The 21930-nt window shown below is 41.1% G+C and overlaps 1 protein-coding gene across 3 annotated transcripts in view; it reads left to right on the top strand.

The window, feature by feature from the left end:
* Positions 1 to 18198, top strand: part of veph1 (ventricular zone expressed PH domain-containing 1) — a 91714-nt gene extending 73516 nt beyond the window's left edge. For all 3 annotated transcript variants that reach the window (XM_030067810.1, XM_030067808.1, XM_030067809.1), the window contains 3 exons: positions 12083 to 12219; positions 16653 to 16706; positions 17954 to 18198. In XM_030067810.1, the coding sequence (XP_029923670.1) occupies positions 12083 to 12219; positions 16653 to 16706; positions 17954 to 18136 (374 nt within the window). In that variant the 3' untranslated portion in view covers positions 18137 to 18198. The remainder of the gene's footprint in view (positions 1 to 12082; positions 12220 to 16652; positions 16707 to 17953) is intronic.
* The last annotated feature ends 3732 nt before the right edge of the window (positions 18199 to 21930 follow it).

The raw sequence follows: 21930 nt of genomic DNA, 5'->3' as shown, positions 1-21930 counted from the left end.
CAATCTGATGTGGTTTTCTTGCCATCTCTCCCCCCCAGTGTCGTCTGATCTAATTAGAGCAATGAAATGATTAAAGTGTGATTTCAAAGGAATTTTTGTTAATTTTAATCATCTCACCTGCTCCCTGGGGTCTGATGAGAAAACCACCGCAGAGCTCCAGGGGATGTTTTCACTCAGAATGCCTTCAGGGGAAAAAAAATACTCATTTCCCAGAAGAGGGAAAGGGAGCGATGAGCAGCCCTTATTTAATAGCTGCCAGTCCCATTTTAGTATTGTTCAATAGGGTCACAGTAATCAGCCAGTCCCTACCATCATGACTCATTTCTGATTAGTTTACTTTGGAACGAGGACCTTGGCTGTTAGTGTGTGTGTGCGTGTGTGTGCGTGCGTGTGTGTGCGTGTGTGTGTGTGTGTGTGTTCCTGTTGAGTGGACAAATCAGGTGCTTTTGAGACTGTCCATATGTTTTGAATGCATTGGTTTGAATCCTCAGTGAAATCTCTCAGTTTTCTGTTTCCCGTCTGTCTGCTCTGTGTCTCTGCCACTTCAGACACTGGGGGCTTAACCCTTAGAAAATGTGAATAGAGTGTTGTGGGAAAAAATTGACTACATGAGAGAGTAGATAATAAAACAAACATGTTCAGCCCTTCTGCACATTCAGCAATCAGTCCAGCTTGTGTCAGTGCTGACACCGAAGGCATAATGGATCAGGGAATAGTTAAGGATCATATCATGGCCACCATGAATTCTTGAAATTGACTGGCTGGAGGCTGTCCATTAAAACCGTAAACGTAATTGTAGCTAACCCTAAAAACACTAATCTAAAGCTAGGTTTACATCATATGAGAAGGAAGTTAGTGGTCGGAAAGATTCCCATCAATATGACTTGGAAAGAATTTAATTTGGATTTATTTACATGTAATTGTCGTTTAATAGTCATTTGTACTATTTACCTCCTGGTTGGTATATCAGAGCTTTCAGAAAAAGGAGGAAGGAGGTGGAGATCCTCAGCTGGAATTACAAGTTGGATGTTGGCATGGGTGCTATTTACCCGTCAGAAGAGGGTAATTACCATACATACCCTACATGATAATGGGAACATTGCATAATTGATACAATAATTAACAGTACTTCTCTTACTTTAAATCACTACATTTACCTATGTATGCCTACATTAGCCATTAACTGAGAGTGTGGATACCCGACCCAGGCCCATCAGGGACATGTTTGGACAGAAACTTAGAAATTATGTTTGGATTTGGGCTGGGTTTGTATTGGCCATTTCTGGCAGTAAATGTGCTGAGTTTTTTTTTTTTTTTTTTACTACATTTTCCTCTATATTGTACTCCTCAATGGGGAAAAGTGAGTAAAAGCGGGGCGAAACACAATGCAATCACTTCAACAAGCCTGAGCAGGAGAGTGTTGAGGAGAGCAAAAGTGACATAGTGTTCGGGAAGCAGGTTTTAAATCTCTGTTTCCCTTGTGCCTGTCACACATGGAAGTAGTTATTAGTTATATAAGAGTTAGAGGGGGGCAGTTTAGTGGCACACGTTCTGTTCTGATGGAGAGAGACAGAAGGAGAAAGATGGAAGCAAAAAGGTGGCGGACAAAACAGAGGTGCATTTAGATCAAATGTTGTTTTTAGGGTCTGCCATTAGCAAGGAGCTACCAGGCATTTCCCAGAGGGCCATAGCCCCGGGCAGGAAGTTGTTTACCAGTGGAGGGAAACAGGAAGATGGCATGCTGTAAAAGTTTAGTGTTTCTGTGTCTGTATATGTTTCTTTTGTCTGTCAGTGTTTACCGCACTGCTGCTGGTGAATTTCAAATAATGACCCGGTCTTTAACCCGACGGTTTTACATAAAGACTGTGAACTTTGATGTCACTTTCAGCTGAGAGTCAGTGAGGGAGAGACTTGTTTTTATACTTGTTGGAGTAATACTCTTATTAGAGTGAGCAATTGTAAAGCAGGTTTTTAATATCTCTGGTGACCTTTGCATACACTTGGAAGAAAGATTGAAGGTTAATTCTGGTTACATTTGCTTTAGTTTCTTAGTTTTCCATCATTGAGTTTAATCAAAATGTTGTCACTTACATCACCATAGTTACATGTACCTCTTGTTTGCAGGGGGTGTTGCTGATCAGTACAACCCAATGATGCAAGAGAAGCTCACAATTTAAACCCAGATTTACCCCAGCCTTTTCATTTTCAACACAATAGCACTCACACTGCAATAACCCGCCTATATCTCCTTTTTGTCATTATTCATTGCCTGAAACCAAAGAAAAGCCAGTCAGCAAGTAGAGAGTTCAAGTGCTTTTGACCTCGACGTTGGATAACATGCCTCCTTGCACACATGAACGACAGTAACAAGTGAAGTAAACAAGGAAGTGTGTGAGCAATGTGAAAAAAATGTCCATAATTGAAGATGTGTATATGCAGCGAGTGTCACTGTTGAAATAATGAGTTTGAATCAGGTTTTGTTTGACTTTTTGAGATTCACTCAGAACAGCTGGGTTTTATTGGAATTGCAAAATAAGGCCCGGGTTGAAAATAAGTGTAATCATCCTTTAACTACGTCCATCGTCAGGCTTCCCTGTGACAGGGAGGTGTGGGCTGCTGCACTGAATATCTCCCTACTGCATTGAGTACACTGAGCATTTAGAATAACAATAAATTTAATTCATTTAGAAGTGTTCATGCAATGACTGAGATTCAAGAGATAAGATAGTTTGAGATTCAGAAAAGCGTGCTCCATTTGAATGAATACCATTTATCCAGTCAAGTGGAATTAACCATCGAGGCTTGAGTAAAATGCAGCATTATGCCTGTGATTTCAGTCTAATGTTTGTGTTTTTTCTAGCTGTCATTAAGCTGAGCGCGCACACAGCATTTTATTGTCTTTCTCTACCTTTAATGTCATTGTCTTTTCATCAACCACTTCTGTAAATGCACAAATACACACGCACAAACACAAACACACACACGCGCGCAAGAATGCACGCACGCACGCACGCACGCACGCACGCACACACACACACACACACACACACACACACACACACACACACACACACGAGACCATGCCAAGCAGTGCCCCTGCCAGCTCCCCTGCTGGGAACACACTGGTGTGACCAGTGAGCCAGCTGAATGACAAGAGATGGATCACTCCCTTTTAGATTCAGAATAATCCCTCCCAGTTAGAGCAAGATTTAGAAAAGGAAAACAACATGGTACTTTTCCCCTCTGGGACTGCGAGTGTGTTTGGCTGTGTGTGAATATGTGCCTGTGTGTATATAAAAAGCTTTGTGTCTGAATGGCCTTAGATGGACCTGCTGCTGTAAATGTCTTTTTCAAATATCGTCAATCTCCAGTTTTGGTGATGTTCATGTTTGAACTTTATTTGAGGATTTGCATGCTCCTCTGTGAGTTTAGAAAGTTATACAACCCTTGAGGTTATGAAACCTTTACAAAACTAATTATATAAACTGAAAACTGTCCAGTCACCATCATGGAGACAAAAAATGTTTTCCTTAGTTTCTGAACATTTGGTACAGTGGAGATACAAGGTTTTGGATGGACAGCAGCGATAAGTGTACTGTAAACTTAAGCCCCAGTAGACTTTTAACAAAATGTGCATGTGCATGTATGCACATGCACACTTTTGAAAAGTAAGATTTTTGTAAGTTGATGAATGCATTTATTTAAGCTTATTCACCTGTATTCTCAGTAATCATTCTATTGTCATATAGATTTACCAAAAAAAAAAAAAAAAATGCATAATGGTATATTTAAATTCCTTATTTCTTGCATGCTGTCTCTACATGTGTCTGGTGATTGGATTTTCACTCTAATTTAGAGTTAAGCCTTTAAACCATTTATTTTTTTCAGCCCACTTGGAAAACCCTGACGGCTGGTATCATTAAAACACATTATCATTCTTTTACTTGCAAACAATAGACCCACCACACATAGTTTAAGAGGCCAAACTTCAATCTATTCCATCTTTTCTGTGGCCCTAAAACAAGTCTCAAATTTGAAAAACGTGGATGTTCATCCCATTTGTGTTGAGCATGAAAACTATTGGAATTGCTGGCCTTTTTTTTAGATGTTAAGTTTAACATCAGGCCATTTGTGTCTGGAGTAATTAGGACAAGGAATGGGCTCCTACGTTGATCCTTCCTCTCAATAGGTCAGTAGATGCCAAACAGGCAAAATTTTGCGTGCGTCATATGGAAATGGTCACTTGATTTCACACAGCTCTCGTTCTACAGCTGCCTCTGATTTATAAATCGACAGTGTAATTTGCGCTCATTTTGGTGGTGCAAAAAACTACAATGATGTGGCAAGTGCATCATTTCCTGTTCTGTGCTATTTTCTATTGCAATAACTTCATGAATGAAGGTGAGTCACTGCATCATTAGCACTGATAATATATCTGTGTTGTGACCGCGCTCAGAGAGTACACACTTACTGTAACTGCTGAGCTGAAAACACGATCATTAGATCTGCAGAGACCGGTGGTGATCACGTCACCGTTTGGACGGCAGCTACAAAAGTCACATAATAAATCATCCGCAGCAGCACAGAGTCTCGGCCAATGAGGATGGCATTTATTGAAACAGGAAATGAACACACTCAAAGACATCCAGCAGCCAAGCTGATCATCGAAGACTTGTTAAAATAGCATAGTGTGTGTTTGTGTGCATATCCAGTGTGTATGTATGCATATATGTATGTGTGATATGTTTTTCAGCCTTATAAAAAGCCTGGACAGAGAATTTGGAGTTATCCAGCGCTGCTTGGCAGTCAGGACTCTAACAGTAGTCCCAGTGCAGTTGTGTTTTGGCTTACCTTTTGTCAGAGCAGGGGTTAGTGGAGACCCAGACCCCCAGTGCAGATCCCTGATGACTTGTCACATGCTAAGGGCTGCATTGCTAGAGGCATACACACCACAGACCTGCTCAAAACATGGCACAACGATTAACAAGAATCTGTTCAGTCTCTGCAGTAATAGGTAGACCGACCATGTGCTAGTAACAAAACTTTTGTACTTTTAAAAATGTCTTTGTGACTCTGTTTGTGTGTGTGTTTGTGCATGTGCATGTGTGTAGTCTGAATGTAGTGTTAAAGCATTACCTGAGGAAAACCAGTGACGGGCAAGTAATTATCCAAGTGCAAAGTGTTTACATCACAGTCGAAGACCTAAATGTGTGTGTGTGTGTACCTGTATGTGTGTGTGTGTGTTTGCTTCATGAACCGACTTTCCTATGTTCAGACAGACTTCTGTGTTAAAGAAGTGACCCCTCAGTGACCTTTGACCGTTGCCACTTGGCATTTTCATGTCAGTCACACCCCAGGTTGCTCACATGGACTCGGTGGCCTGAACAAGTGTTGTTTGCAACTCATCATTACTGTGTCAGCTGTCAACGGTCTGTATAATCTGTCAGCTGTATAACTTCGGAAACAAGGGGCTTTGTAACCTTTTCATGCATACCACTCATACATTTCATGCATGCAGGGTTCACCTGAACTCCTCAGTCAGTCACTAAGTTTACAAAGACATTGGTAAAACACTGACATTGCAATGGGATGCAAAAGGGATTATGGGAATTGTGGTCTTAATTTTGAAAAAACACAACATGCTAAACATACATTTTTGAAACTTTGGGTTAGAATTTCAAAGTAAAACATGTTGGTGGGCTATCTGGGGTACTTACAGTAGACACGTCAGCTATTATTCAGAATGAGCTGTTCAAAACCTCATATGGGAATAATATGAATTTTTTCCACCAAAGTAAGATAAGATAAGATAAGATAAGATAAGATAAGATAAGATAAGATAAGATAAGATATTCCTTTATTAGTCCCACAGTGGGGAAATTTCAAGCATTACAGCAGCAAAGTGGATAGCAAAATATGAAGCAAATTTACAGTATAAACAGATAATAAAGAGCAGCAAGCACTATAAACACTATAAACAAGGAATATAGAAAAAATAGAAATATGAACGATTTAAACAACAGAAGAAAAATAACCTAAACAAACATCAGTGTAACAAACCAGCAAGAGGTAGTCAAGGTCTGAAAACACAAACCTGTGCATTGGAAAGTTTTTTATCTCACCAACTGAAAGTCATCCAGCTACATAATGTAGGGTCAAGATAAATTACATTAATAGCATATACCTTCACTGGGAAAAACAAAAAAACAAAAAAACAAAAAAAAAAAAACAACTTAGCCTCATCTCACCTCCCATCATAAACAAACACATGTAATGATTTCATTTCACACGCAATGCCATTTGGGTAACCTCTCACTCTGTGGTGAGCCAGTGTGTTTTCACATTGCAAGTACATACCATTTGTATGTATACATGCTGTTTGCATTAAAAGTTGGGTTGGGTAAAAGGTTTCACTTTATATGTTGAAAAAAAATAGTGACTTGGCATGAGTGAAAAATACTATAGTGGTTACACACACATGCAAGGGGTCGGTCTTATGCCCTAATGATGTGTGTGTGTGTTTCAGTCTGTGTGTGTGTGTGTATGTGAGACGGAGAATTCCCAGGAATGTGTTCCAGTCCGAAGGCCAAAATGGAGCCAGTGTTTATTGTGACTCTAAGATGCTTTATGGTATACTGTTGTGTTTAACTACTGGAATGTCTTTGAAGTGAGCAGTAATAATTGGAGGGGTGTGTGTATGTGTGTGTGCGTGTGTGTGTGTGTGTGTGTGTGTGTGTGTGTGTGTGTGTGTGTGTGTAAGTGTGCGTACACGTAAATGTCCAGTATATGCATACATGCCTGAGCGCAGCATGTGCATGTTCTCCCTGTGTGTCCTCTCATTTTTTTTCTCCTTTCCACTCTTTACATAGCCGAAATTTTTAACCTGGAAGGCTGCAGCTTTCTGTCACATAATCTCCACCAAGCCGTTTGTGTGTGTGTGTGTGTGTGTGTAACCACCAGAGAGCAGACATTATTATTCCCATGGCACACACTTAATACTGTATATACACACATTACAATATGTATATCTACTGTAAAAACTCAATAATACCTACACGTGTGTTTACAAAAGTCCTTATGAAAGTCGCAAGTTATGCAAAAAGATGGCAACAAGGCTCTCCATCATTCCCTCATCAATCAGTGAAGACATGCTGGACAGTAATTTGCACCTCCAAGAGTCGCACATGAAGCGAATTCTGGAGAACCTGAGGCTAAAGAGAGCCATTCATCACACTGTGCCATGCTTTAATGAATGTCAATGCCACAGATGGAGTTACGCAACGCTGAAATGTTTGCAGGGGTGATTTATGGCGGTGACGTTCATGGCATCATGTGGGATGAGAGATGTCCCTGGTCACAGAACATTCGAGACAGGGAGGTAACGTCGCCGAATGGACCCAAAAACCACGGACAAGGTTTGCTTTTCGAGAGGCTCTGATTTACAGGATGGCAGTGGCTGTAGATGGTAACTGTCAGCGTGTTGGGGTTTAGTCACCCCCCCCACTGCGGTTAGTTTTAAGTCAAGTGAGTCAACGAGAGCCAGGAGGCATCGAGTCATCCGCTACACAGCCACCTCATACTCTGTTCACACTTTGCATTTTTTGGTCCAGAGTCAGTACTTTTGTGTGTGGCTGCTGGTGTGTATGTTGTGTGTATGTTGTATATTGTAGCCGGGGTCTTGCACTGGACACTGTATGGCTGCTGTCAGTGGAATAACAGCCCAAGCTCTTTACAGGCAAACCGAGCCCCAGTAAAAGTGTCTGCTTTCCCTGTTTGATTAAAGGACTGGCTGCCCTCCTCTCCTCTGAAACACATGTTTGCAAAGCTAGACATGTTAGGAGATTTTTTTTCCCTAGTAATAACTTTTTTTTTTGCAGTTATGAAATCCTGTCTCTCAGAGGTAAATGTCTTTAAATTTAACAAGACAGAGGGCGGGTAACATGTTTACAACCACATTTTTCCTGAAATCGATAGTTAACAAGGGGTAGGGCGGGTAGGTTACTGTCAACTCTTGATTTTGAATTTTTGACTTGTTTGTTTTTGACTCATATTTTTCTTTGAGGATACCCCGCCACCCAACCATACACACACACATACCAGTTCTTTCAGCACCTCATCTGGCTAGTCAGTGGCCGCTTTATTAGGTCCACCTGTACAATTTAATGCAGTTCGATGCAACAGCTCTGCCATAAATTCTACCCTTAACAAAGTTTATAATGTTCAGTTTTTGCTGACATTTTGGAAAATGCGTTAATGCAATTCTGTGCTTATTACTGAGGTTGCAGTTTGCAGAGGTCTTGTATTGGCCTACATTATATTGAGAGATGTTTCTAATTTTTTGTCCTCCCCATTAATATACATGAGGAGGACAGAATAGTAGAAACACTTCTCAATAAATATACATGCATAATTAAACAGTCAAACAAATAAGCAAATATTGCCATAAGGATGTATGTCTTTTCCAGTGGTATAGCAGAACCGATTAACGCTATAAAGCCATTTGTATCATATAGGACCATACCATTGGCACTTCAAGTACATATCATATATCATACACCAGAAAGGTGAATTTTATATATATATATATTGTTATAGGACTAAATAAAGGGTTGAATTTCAGAAAATTGGAATTTTCTGCCAATTCTTTCATAGTTCAGGCTTTATAGGGTTAAACAAAATGAATTTGCTGCGATACATAAAGAAAGCTCAACTGACTGACTCAGGGTAGACCAAGTACCCCAGCTAAAATATGTAAATGTATTTTGATGTATTTTGATTTTGATGTCGCAGAGAGACTTTGTCCAGGTTGAATTAAGGACACTGCAGTAGCCCCATCTGAAGAGCTAAGATATACTGGCCTCAAACGCTGATTAAAGCTTGTGGTGACTTCACGTTTATAAGATGTTCAGCATTCAGTCAGCTCAGAATGACGTGTTACTAAAAGCCATAAAGCGGGACTGTGCAGTGAACACATCAAACAGCCGTGTCTCGTGAAACGGCTTTCTCTCTTGGATGAATTTCTTTTGCTTGCATCAGCATCCTCAATATGTGTGTGTGTGTGTGTGTGTGTGTGTGTGTGTGTGTGTGTGTGTGTGTGTGTGTGTGTGTGTGTGTGTGTGTGTGTGTGTGTGCGTGTGTGTGTGTGTGTTTTGTGTCCTTGGCTATGCGTTTGACGTCAGCGTGGCTGTAAACGTCATGCCTGGGGGATAATGAAAAAAATCCAGGGATGATTTTCCAGGTGTCTACATGAAAGCCCAGTGACCACACCTGGCACCATGAATTATGCATCAGACAGGCTTATTTCCGTGCGCACAGACTGAAATAGATGAGTGTCTGGCATATCTGTGGACAAGCAGGCGCCCCACAGAGTGTTTGGAATGCGCCGGAGTATATAAGTTCCCGTCTAAACAGGCGGACAGGAAGTTGATTTTTATCTCTTTTGAGCCGATAAGAATGATTACACACTAACTGAGTAATCATTTCAGAATGCAGACACCCATACACAGTCCCATAGACACGCACACACACATGCATACACAGAGCCAGTTGTTATTTGTGTTTTGTGTGTGTCTATTTACTTCTACATTTTGTAGCCACAGGGAATCTGAGCCAAACAAGACATTAACATCAGACTGGACTGACTGATCCACACTATACACTATATCCACATTTACTGAAGATATCATGGAGGTCCTTGTGTATTGAAACAGATATCGAACATACACACATTGGATAAGTTTCTTCATTTTCTCCATTCTGTCTGTTTGTCTGTTTGTTTGTCAGGGCGATGTCTCATAATATCTTTGGATGGATTTGCACAGAACTTTGTAGAAAGGTTGATCATCGGCCATGGGAGAATTGATTAACCTTTTCACCCTAATTAGTCACAGATTCACATCACACCATCACACTTTCTGCACCACCAGACATAAAGATCGATTTATATTTGTATGCCAAAATACTTTAATAGGTACGCCTGTGGCTCCGGATCAGCCCACAGAGCCTGCTGCATGCAACTCTCCAGAGGTGTTACTGTGTGTAGGGTGACACAAGACTGCAAGGTCTGTGACTGACCCACTAGTTTGCGTTCATTTAATTGATAAGACAAGACAAGCTGGAGAGATTTATATTCTATACTACCTCGTCCCCAAATTACATAAATGACAAATTACATCGTTTACATAGATGATGACACGAAATTTGCGGTGATAAAAATCCTGAAGCATCACTTTGGCACCACCAGCTGTCCCAGAATGGACTCAGATGGAAACGTAACTGCTTCCCTTTGTATCTGTGCTTCATTAACACAGTATCAATAAAATCTTGACTCTGCCATCTAGTGTTTCGGCGATTGATTCCCCCATACAGAAACATAAATATCCAAATCTGTTTAGGACACTATGGCAGAGCTGAAACACTTCTGCACAGATGTAAGAGCTGGCCTCAAGAAGAAACCAACCCTCCATTAACAACCCAATCAAACAACGTGGGAGCACTGGAGAGCTCTTTTACAGTTTAGACTTAAGAGCCATGCCAGTTTTTCCAGACCTTGGTTCAGTGCAGTGCTAAAGGTGCAGCCTGGATGGCCCAGGAGCAAATTGTGCAGCAAAGTGCTGATTGGCTATATGGTGTGATAACAAAAAATTGGTCAGAATCGCCCGGTCCTATGTCCTGAAAATGTATGTTTCTCCTGATGTAAAAAAGAAGTTGGTAGTGGGGCATGAAAGGAATTAATAACTTGAAAATCTGACTTGTGGATTTAGCTTCACAATTGGATAGGTTTGGCTTTGGGATGTGCAGGTTACTGAGTGCCATCTGTTCTTCTCTGTTCCATCATGTTCTGTTCTGTTCCTGCTCTAAACCCAGGAGAAGGCTGATTTGACCTTCAGATGTTAATCGCAGGGGTACAGACTCCTGTGAGTGAAGCAGTGTGCCCACACACTCACACACACTCGCTCACTAATGTATCTGACAGCGACCAGAGCGCCGTAATCTGTGTGTGCTTTACTCATCGCCGTGGAGACAAAGAGTGACTTTGTCTGGTGTTTGTGGTGGTCTGGTGGAGGCACCATGTACCCAACATGCTGGTTTACTGGCACCAAGGCTGACCAGGCGTACCACTGTGTTTTGCCTGAGGTTCACACACACACACACGCACACACACACACACACACACACACACACACACACACACACACACACAAAGGAGCTTCGTCCTCCTGGTCCAGAGAGACAGCGTGGGTGAGTGTTACTAATGAGACCAGTCCAGACTCTGTGTGGGAGGACGCCTCTACCTTTGATTTTTGCATGTTTGAGCAAGTATGTGAGCAAATGCATGATGTTCCTTATTGAAGTGTGTGTGTGTGTGTGTGTGTGTGTGTGTGTGTGTGAGAGAGAGTACCTGTTTTGAAGCTTACGGTGTGGGATAGATACAAAAGCTTCTTGTTGATGTAATCTTTACAACGCATTATTATCAACTAGGTTAAACTTGGAGTTATTTGTTCCTTTCACCTAGAGGTGGACAAAGCATAAAAAGCTAAAGGCAATAGAGTACAGGCGGAGAAGGTGACTTTCATTCTTCCGAAAATATTATCTTATCCAAACAGGTAATATTGGGTTGTATCTAGTCACCTTAAAGTGATAGTTCAGGCTTTTACACAGTTATATTGCTATGTTTGTATTAGGGCTCTGTCCCAGCTTTCATGCTTGCTTACTACTTTGTTTGTGCATCACTATGCAACATTTTCATCTAAGACATATGTGAACATACAGTGCTGAGGGCAGCTATTGTGTAGTGATACAGAAACAAACTAGTTCCACCAGTGAGCAAGCAAGAGGGCTGGGAAAGATCGTCTGGAGAGGCAGAGGTAACAGAAAATGTGTTTTCTGGCAGCAAAACCCAGGAGTGATTTTTCTGTACATTATGCATAAGGCAAATTAAGCTAGATATTAGGTCAGTATATTTGCTCCATTCCATTGGGGGAAATTGAGCGTTCTTTCTTTCTTTTTCTTTCTTTCTTTCTTTCTTTCTTTCTTTCTTTCTTTCTTTCTTTCTTTACCATTTCTATGTGTGTCCTTCTAGTTGTGAACAAGGAGGGGCAGCCCCTGATCGAGGGGAAGCTGAAGGAGAAGCAGGTCCGCTGGAAGTTCATCAAGCGCTGGAAAACCCGTTACTTCACCCTGGCAGGAAACCAGCTCCTCTTCAGGAAAGGCAAATCAGTACGTATGGAATGAGATTTGCTGTCTTCTTGCACATGCCTAGTTACACACATGCTTGTACACATACACTGATGCTGACACAGATACAAATTCCCCATGTCCACAGCCTCTCACTCAGAAAATCCTCATTTATTTTTCCATGTCTTTTGGATTATGATGAAATTGAGTATGAAACAGTGGAAACCCCATCTCGTGATAAGCCCTGTTGTCCCTTAGGAGTGTCCATGAATCTGGCTGTAACAAATTTGGGCCCCACTATGGAGTCTTGGGGGGGCTCCCAAGGCCAGAGCATGATGCTGCAACATGAGTCACTCTTCCCCCTTATAACTCAAAGCAGAAATCAGTACGAACAAGTAGCAAACACAGAGGGGAGGCATTGCCGAAAGTGAGCCTGAATATCCTCTGAGTGAAGGTGAGGATATTCCCCTATGGGTTGTAACAGCATTATTTTTCCTTCCATTTGGTAGTGACTGACTTTAAGGTCAAACAAGTCTGAGATCACTGGACTTATTACAGCAGAGAGAATTATTGTGCCAAGGGAAAGTTTGCTTAATCAAAACCATGGAGTAAAAGCAACACGATATAAAATGGGTTGAGGTTAGATGTCTCAAAAAGAAAAAGAAAACAAAAAAAAAACAGGGTCAGATTTCATTTTATCAAGCAGACAAAAAGAATACAATTTCACTTGGACCAGTTCAAGAGGAAATCAGATTTGCTCAGTTTTATTACATCTGTGTGGGTGTGTGAATATGTCTTCATACCTGTGTGTATGTGTGTGTGTTCATCTGTGCATCTGTGCCTGTATGCTGTTTTGTGGCTGTCAACTCTACTTTGAAACAATGAAACAATCTCATTATTATCACTGCATTTTCACAGTCAAAAGCAGATGAGAGCCTTCTGGCTGTTTAGACAGTGCCATGTTTACACAATCAGCTCCCAAAAACTAGAGACGACACGACATGGAAAACAGCAACACATCTCCTGAGGACATCCACGCTCCTCAGACTTGACTTGAATCTGGTGTTGACCTCCTCCTCTGCTGAGAGGAGTATCTTGAAATAGGGGGGGGGATATTCTTCAATGGTTGAAAAGCAGAAATAGAGTCGATGCATTTGCTCCAAACAATGGCCTTTGTGTTCTTGTCCAGATGGTAATGGATTCCTCCTTCGCTGCAGCCACAAATTGGAACGGTTCTGTGTCTTGTTCTCTGAGCTCGGTCTTCCCTTGCCAGCATGCTCTGGAGGTGGTTGACATGTTGTGAAAGACCTGATCTCCACTGGGAGCTGAGATTATGAACGAAAAAAAAAAAATGTGTTATTTCCCCCATCCTGAATTATCAAGCAACTTAGACACATAGAGAGGTTTGAAATGCTTCCCAAGTCCGCGCATCTTTCTCTGTTATTCAAACACCTTGCACCGGCCCTGATGATGACTCTTGTCAGTAGCTGCTTTTGTGTTGTCCCTTTTACCAAGTGACTCAGTGATGCCAAGATGTTTCTGTGGGCTTATCCTTGCCTAAAAACTGCCAGTGCTGAGAGAGAGAATACCGCATTTCCTATATTGTAGATGCATGCTAAAGCCCATTGTCCTCCACATAATCGGGACCAGACAAAGTGTGATGCCAAAGTACCTCCAGGCCAGGACTTTGATTTGCCAAGTCCCCCTGTATGTAAGAAGAGGAGAAAGATTCAAAGAGAGAATACGAGAATGAGATATAATCAGCGTCTTCATGCACATTAATATTCCGCTATTACGTAAGGTATTCAAATACTCTTTTAGCCAGTTTCCACATGTAAATACCACATTCCAACCACAATAGCTTGCATAAACCCATACTGCAATCGTAAGGAATGCTCAATATGATAGCTTCTCAACTCATCCCATTTACTATTGGTTACTAATGACCTTTTTTTTTTTTTTCTAAGGGTGGCAAAGTCATTTTTTTTACATTTTGAGTAGTCATTAGGCTTATTGGTTAAGGTTACGGTGAGGGAAAAAAGTGGCCATAGCTAACATTAGGGAAAGGCTGTAGATAATGAAGTCAGTTAGTTCATACCTTCGAGTCTGTTTCCACTGCTCTGTGTAGATAAAAAGTGTAGATAAAAAGAAAAATCAATTTAAAGGTGAACTATAGTATGCAAAACTGCAAATGTTTGATTGAAGCGTGAACCGTTTAGATTCAAATGACAAAAATATAGTATACACATGCAGCCCATCAGTGAGTCGGTCCAACAGTAAGAACCATGCAGATTAAACCACTCAGTTACATTTTCTTTTAAGTCCGTTGTTTCTAAAGTGCACTCACATCAGTTGAGCCTTGACAGTTTTGTGTAGTGCACCATTAAAAGTGATGAACAGGATATTTTATCTTTGAGCTCGTTAGACTCAGGGTACAAGAGAATTTTGCCAACCATGTAATTAAACCAAGGAAAAACACAAGCAAAGGCCTGTGAATATGAGATCTATTGACTTGTCCTTTAATTTCTGAATATCAGAGTATTAGATAACCACTTCAGCAAACAACAATCAGACCCTCAGCAGAGCGCACCAGGGGGTAGAGCTGCGGACAAATCCACTCACACCGAGCTCTTTTCACACACACACATACACACACCACAGAGAGGATGTGGGCAAATGCTTTAAGTCCAGCAGCTTGCATTGGCTGTGTGGTTATGATTATAAGGAGCAAAAAGATACCTCTGTGGTGCAGTACACACACACACGCATCCCAACAAATACAAGCACGCACAGAGTGAAAATTATGCAGCCTCCTTGTGTGGCAGGACATAGACGCAGTGCACTCCAGGGCTCAGAGATTTCATTTCCTGCCGTAGAGAGGCAACAGAACAATAAATGCTCTTATTGTTCGTTCCGTAAATGTTCTGTTCTGAGGTGGAACATGCTGGGAACAACACTACAGTACTGCAGTCTTGGAATTATGAGGCTGGTCATTCGCATGATGGCTTTATAAAAACTTGTGGCTGAGAACAATTTTTCTTAACACATTTATTGAGGTTGGTAAAATGCAAATTAAAAAGGTTGCATTAGTTTTTTCTTTGTGGGTTGTTGAAATGTTCATGCTCAGTGTCTCAAAGCTACAGAAAGAGCCCAATATTTCCCCTTCTTTTGATCTTTCTCTTTTTTTCTTTTTTAATTAAATGTCTAAAATTAAATGCCTGCAAGAGTTATGGAGATGTACAGCATGTCAAACATCCCAAGGGCAAAATAAGATCTTGATTTTAGATCAATGAGAGGGAGTGTCAAGTGCCATTTGTTCTTTGTTGTGTTTACCACCGTCACGTTTTAGTAATTTAAGTGAATGAGCTCAACACCCAAAGCATAAACGCAACAAAAAGTGTTACACACTAAGAAGATTCATCAATTGATCTTCTGTTTATTGATTAGTTACCATAACAGGATTAATTGTCAGTCATGGTCTATAATTTAAGTTATTAAGTAATGTATAGTATTGTCACTTTAATGCTGTTTAGATCATACATTTATGTCAAGATGCCTGGGAGGTCTCAATGCTCCCAAGTTGGTCTGTGCATGCATTTTAATTTGAAACTCTGATTCTAAATTAAATTTTGTCCTAAGTAGCTTTGGATTAAGAGGCCATTTTTTCCATATTGCACAACAGTGTCACATGCATATTCTGTATCTGCTTGTGGCAACACATTAAAGCCGCATCATGTTTGTTCTGAGTGACACATCTAGAGCCAAGATGCCTTTGCTTTATGGCTGCATGTTGCATAACAGCAGGAGGGGTCAAGTACGGGGTTAAATTCAGTAAAGAATATTCTTCTGTGTGGTTCTTTATATTATTATTATCTTAAGTTGTTCTGACCACAACTATTCATATCATTATTTTACTGACTCATAAACCAACCAAATCCACAGTTTCCCCACAGGCCCTGCAGGTCACAGTTCAATCCTCGCATCACAATTGCAAACATAATATGTCTGTCGGCATCAAGGGATACGGAGTTTGAATGTGCCATACATATTGGTGTGTGTGTGTGTGTGTGTGTGTGTGTGTGTGTGTGTGTGAGAGCGAGAGAGAGAGAGAGAGAGAGAGAGAGATTGTTATGGATTATGCTGTTCTGTAAGCTTAACAAAGGCCTAAACAGTAAAAGGCAGTTGGTTTTAACGAAATTAAAGGATTTTCACTGTTTATTATTGAATCCTTCACACAAATAATCCTTGTTTTAAGTTATAATGTAATAATGTTTAAGTTCTCACAAGAATGATGCTTTCAGTGTCATCCTGTAAAGGCCAAATATTAATAAAGCCAGACAGCAGAAACTGTACATTTTCAGGCGATGTAGCACACTCAGAAGCTCTATGATACTTTGACTGTGCAAAAACATTCAAAACCGACTTGCATGATTTGCCACCTGAAGTCTTCATTTGTTCTCTTGTTCTCTCCACAGAAAGATGAGCTGGATGACATTCCTATTGAGCTGAGCAAGGTGCAGAGTGTCAAGGTAGCATCGATTATGATTCATGTTGTCAGCGCTCCACACAAGTCTTACAGCTATAATAAGCCAGCTCTTTGTGAATTAAAAAAACCCTATTTAAGTTATGCATGATATTATCAGTGGTTTGGCTTGTTGCACGATCATGTTCAGAAAGTCTACACAGAGGATTAAGTGTCAGTTATGGGCTGGTAATTTGATTTTAAAAACAGCTTATAATACTGTCAATCTAATGCAGTTTGGAACATAAATTTATGTCAGGATGCCTGGGAGGTCTGAATGCTCCCAAGCTGGTTTGTGCATGCATTTTAATTTGATCAGCCAGATCAGGATGTGGTCAGACTCACATTATGATGAGAACTGTGCTTACATGAGTTCAGTGTGGGATCTAAAATATCATGCCATGGCAAACCCTCTTTTGGCACTAAAAATGACTTTCATGATATACTCTATCATTGTCATGGGCACTTTGCGCCTATAATTATACAGAGGGGGCGGTTGGTAGTTTTTGTACTTTTTTCTTCGTTGCATAATTATTTATGCGAGATTTCCTCTCAAAAAGTAAAATGCACAGAGGTAATTATGGTAATTCATAAATCATGATTTATTAAGGCTGATAGTAATTACACAGCTGCATTATTTAATGCTTGTGAAAAGCTTGTATTATCTTGGCACTAACACGTCTGTGATTTTTGAGACAAGTCCTGCCATCTTTCCTTTGTCAGTGATGGAACATTTTGTTCCTCCCACCGCCTTTGCTCTGTCTGAAGTGATAATCCACACAGGGTAACACACTTCAGTTTTGCATATTATGAATGCATCTGTCAGTCTCTTCAACTAAAATCATCTGCCGTTGTCAGCCTCTCTTTTCTGTATCATTCCTTTGTTGGCAATCCATGCTGTTTCCTGACAGAAAGATGCATACAGAACAGGTGTTGATGTTGCAAAGGCCATATTTTAATTTTGGAATGTGCAGCTGTGTTCATTTTCATGCAGCTTTTTAGTAGGTAAGCTGCTTCTTTGGCCAAGGCCACAGGTGCAGCATGCTGTAAAATTCAGGGTAGACAGCACCTCTCTTAGTAAACTGTCCTCTTGGTCTCAAAACTTCCGATTTAGTATGATGAAATCTTAAAACTTACATTATCTATAGGTGGAGTTATTTGCTGCATATCTCTACATAAACACTCTGATGATAGGCATCAGTGTGATGTCCTCGTCATCTTCTCCTTCTTCTCTTTCTTCTTCCTCTTCCTCAGGTGGTGGCCAAGAAGCGTCGGGAACGGGGACTGCCGCGGGCCTTTGAGATCTTCACAGACAATAAGACATACGTGCTGAAGGCGCAGGATGAGAAACACGCTGAGGAGTGGCTGCAGTGCATCAACGTGGCTGTGGCTCAGGCCAGGGAGAGGGAGAACAGAGAGGCTACCACGTACCTGTGAGAGGACTTCCAGCACAGATGCCACACATACCATGTACAGAAACACACTCCCTTTGTGTTGTTGTTATTTCAAGCATTCACACACTAATACCAGCAAGAACAAGAGGAGAACATCGCAGCAGAAGATGGGCATGCTGTGCTAACAGTGAACAGACTTACCTACAAGAGTGAATACATATTAGCTCAGACACACACACACACACACACACACACACACACACACACACACACACACACACACACACACACACACACACTGCCAGTAGCCTATATTACCACTAGTTTGTTAACTATACTCTATGGTATGTTGCACAATATCAGCATCTAAACCCATTAATGACTGATTAGCTGTGAATAATCAGTCAGCAAGACTTTTTATGCAGTATTTGTAGAAATAAGACTTCTGAGAAACCAGCAATACAAGGCTCACTGTTTGTATCCCTAAATGAGAAACAGATACATATTTACAGACTTTTACAGTACATGTTGTTACACCATTGCTTATGATGTTGTACATCTGCATCCATGGACCATCCTCCTTAAATTACATGAATGTTATGGTATATACTGTATATGTTACATGTCGAAGTTACACATTACATGATCTTTAGCTGAATGGACCGAGCAATATGGAAACTTCATCTTCGTCCACTTCGATGCGGATGCTGCCGGAGCATCGAGAGCCAAACAAATCCAGCGCTAAAACCAGCACTGATGGAACTTTATGGGTTTCTGGGATTTGATTATGCATGATGATCGAGGGGGAGTCGAGAGTGATGACTTCTATTCAGCAATAAGGATTTAATAGAAGCACAGACCTCATACGGATTCATAGCAATAATAAGACTGAGCAGCGACACTTGGGGTATGACTGATGAAGAGGAGCCTAATGGAGAGCAGATGAGGATAGCATTCAATACTGGAATCCTGTGTGTGTGTGTGTGTGTGTGTGTGTGTGTGTGTGTGTGTGTGTGTGTGTGTGTGTGTGTGGATCAAGTGGCATTGGTATTCAACCACGGAATATGGCATTGTCTGAGTATACACATCTTTTCATGTGAAATACGGTTATTTGAACAAAGAGCAGCATTATTGCAAGTCATTTTTCATCACTGTAATAGACCAGTGGGGGTCTGGAGAGAGAGAGAGACAGGAAAGGAGAAAAATCGAGAGGGTGAAAGGGGTATTGGAAATAAAGAGAGGAGGGGGCTTTTACAGAGAAAGATGTAGCAAGAGCTACCGCTCTGAGAGACTTTGGCGTTAACTCCGAGAATGAAACAGTGTTTTGAAGGGCAGCGATATAATATTTTTCACCCACACTGAAAGGCAACCACTCATGTGGAGTTACGAAAACAGCGTTGCAACACCTTGTTGCAAGAAATCATTGGAAATGATTTTTGATTTTGGGACTTTGCCTGTTTCTCCCTGTGGGAGCGTTGTCCCTGCGCAATTGATTGACTCACATAGCAAAAGTCAATTCAGTGGTCTGCTTTCTAGTCTTTCTCAGACTTGATAACTACAAGATTGGCCTTTTTGTTTTGGCTTTTTTAAACATGAAATGTCTGCAACAATACAGTCCTTTTTTATGATGAACTGTGTCTGCTGGACTGTTACTTAATAGTGGGGTTTAGCCCGCAGATTGCTAAGAAAACATATTGAAGGTAATTGGTGGTTTCCTTGAGGGTTCAGACACTGTGCCAGTCCAGTCATGTTGATTTAAGACATTTTTACTGAGAGGTTTTCTTTAGACAGCCACAGACTGAATGTGATGTATAACACTATTTTCTCCCTCAGTAATCAGCAGGCATTTCCCAAAGGTTTGAGAGAGTAAAATTTGTGTTTTGTGGTCTTATATTTAAACTGAGTGATTGCTTAAAGTGGAAATGAAATTCTGCCTATAAAAGGTTTGAGATACAGTTCTCCAGCAGAATTTCCCGGATAAAACCCAGACTTCAGTCCAACTTTAATCATGACTGTCTACTCTCTTCTTGTCTTTCTTGTTCTGTGTAGCATGTTGCTCATGTCCAACATCTCTCCAGTGGAGTAAGCGTAGTACGTAACTAAAACACTACAACTCATTCAACCTTTGACCACCAAACAAGCTGGCATGTGGACAAAGATGACAAGATGTCTTGACCTACTTAAGCCTCTGCACCAGATAAACCTTCGTTCCCTGTCTTCTAACTGTGTGAGGGTCTCAATCTGTTCACCAACCTTGTGCATTATCTCTCATCAAGCCAGCCTGTCTGTACAATCTTCAGACATACTAGAGAGCACCTGTACTGTAACCCATTAAAACATGAGTGCAGGACAAAACTGGGATGACAAGGCTCATGAAAATGTGTGTGTTCTCTTTGGAAGCAGAACTGAAACAGCAGATTTCACTGCTAGCTGTGTATGGCAATTTTTTTAGCAACACCCCAAATGGATGTTGTACAAAACACAGATGGCCTGTAAACACGATATTGACCCCCAAGATGATCTTTCAGCTGCTGGCTAGCATTAGTTTAGCCTAGTTAACAATTGGTCCGAAGGCAGTGGCAGTTCTGCCTATGTTGCCGCCCTAGGCGAAATTACTAGCTTGCGCCCTTCCATGTTACTACTCCTACCCCCGAGAGCGACAATGTCCCAGGTGGTAACAACCGCTACCAGCGCCCCTCCACCCGCACCTGCATTGATAACAGAAAACTACTTAGCAGCACTGATGATTTTTTTTTTTTTTTTTTTTTTTTGCGCTCATGCCGCCCCCCATGTGACATGAAAAAATGCCACACTGGGCGGCTTCCCGCTTTGCCCATGCCTAAAACCACAACTTTCCGAAGGCCCAATATTCTGAAACCCCAATCCGAAAAATGTTCACTTGGGCTGAAAGATTCGTCTGAAGGCCCATTATCCTGAAAACAAATGTCCATTATTCTGAGCCCCCAATAGTCCAAAAATATCCCATTGAACTGAAAGCCCATTACTGTGAAAGCCCACTGCTCAGACAGAGGCAGATTTAATTTTTTTTTTTTTTTCCTGTGATGGTGACAGAATTTTTTTAGATTTTAGGTGGTTATTTTGGCGACAGAATTTTTTTTTTAGATGTTAGGTGGTTATTTTGGCTTACTGGTTAAGGATAGTATTACGTTTAGAATTGGGTTTAGGTTAAGGTTGGGGTTAGGTAATAGGGTAAGGCTGTAGAGAATGAATGTAAGTGAATTAAACATTCCATCGCCATCCTAGAAAATTAAAAGGCAACCCCCCCCTGCCACTTCAGCACCATGGATAGTGACAGCAGTGATGACTGACCCCTGACAACTATAAAGTGTGGGCGTTTGTTTTCGAAATAACGGGCCATTGGTCTAATGGGCTTTTTGAACTATTAGAGTTTTGGAACAATGGGTTGTCAGACCAATGGCGTGGTACCGTTGTATTTACTACTTGGCAACTTGGAATTTGCTATTTCTACAAATTGCTCTTATGCCACACAGCATAAACGAGGAAAACTTTGTCAAGCGTAGAGTTCATTGTGGAAGCATTGGTCCCCAGACAGTTTAAGCTTCTCTACACTTTCATACACATTTATTCAGCTTTAGTGTTTGCTGTCAGCCTGTAGCCTGTAGAGATTTGAGCAAATGTGTGAACAGTCTCAAGTAGTCAAGACGAGTTGTCAAGTCAGACAGCATTCACGCCATATCGGAGTGAACGCAGTGTTACTTACACAGCTGCAAAGCAGGTACAGATGTGGGGAAATGACTGGATGTCCGCCCTTACTTCCAGCTTCAAGCTGCAAAAATATAGACAGGTAGGCAGAAG

The sequence above is a fragment of the Myripristis murdjan genome, chromosome 13 (genome assembly GCF_902150065.1).
Source record: "Myripristis murdjan chromosome 13, fMyrMur1.1, whole genome shotgun sequence".
NCBI classification, from domain to species: Eukaryota; Metazoa; Chordata; class Actinopteri; order Holocentriformes; family Holocentridae; genus Myripristis; species Myripristis murdjan.
The sequence above is the reverse complement of the archived record's forward strand: the minus strand, read 5'-3'. Positions and strand labels throughout refer to the sequence as shown.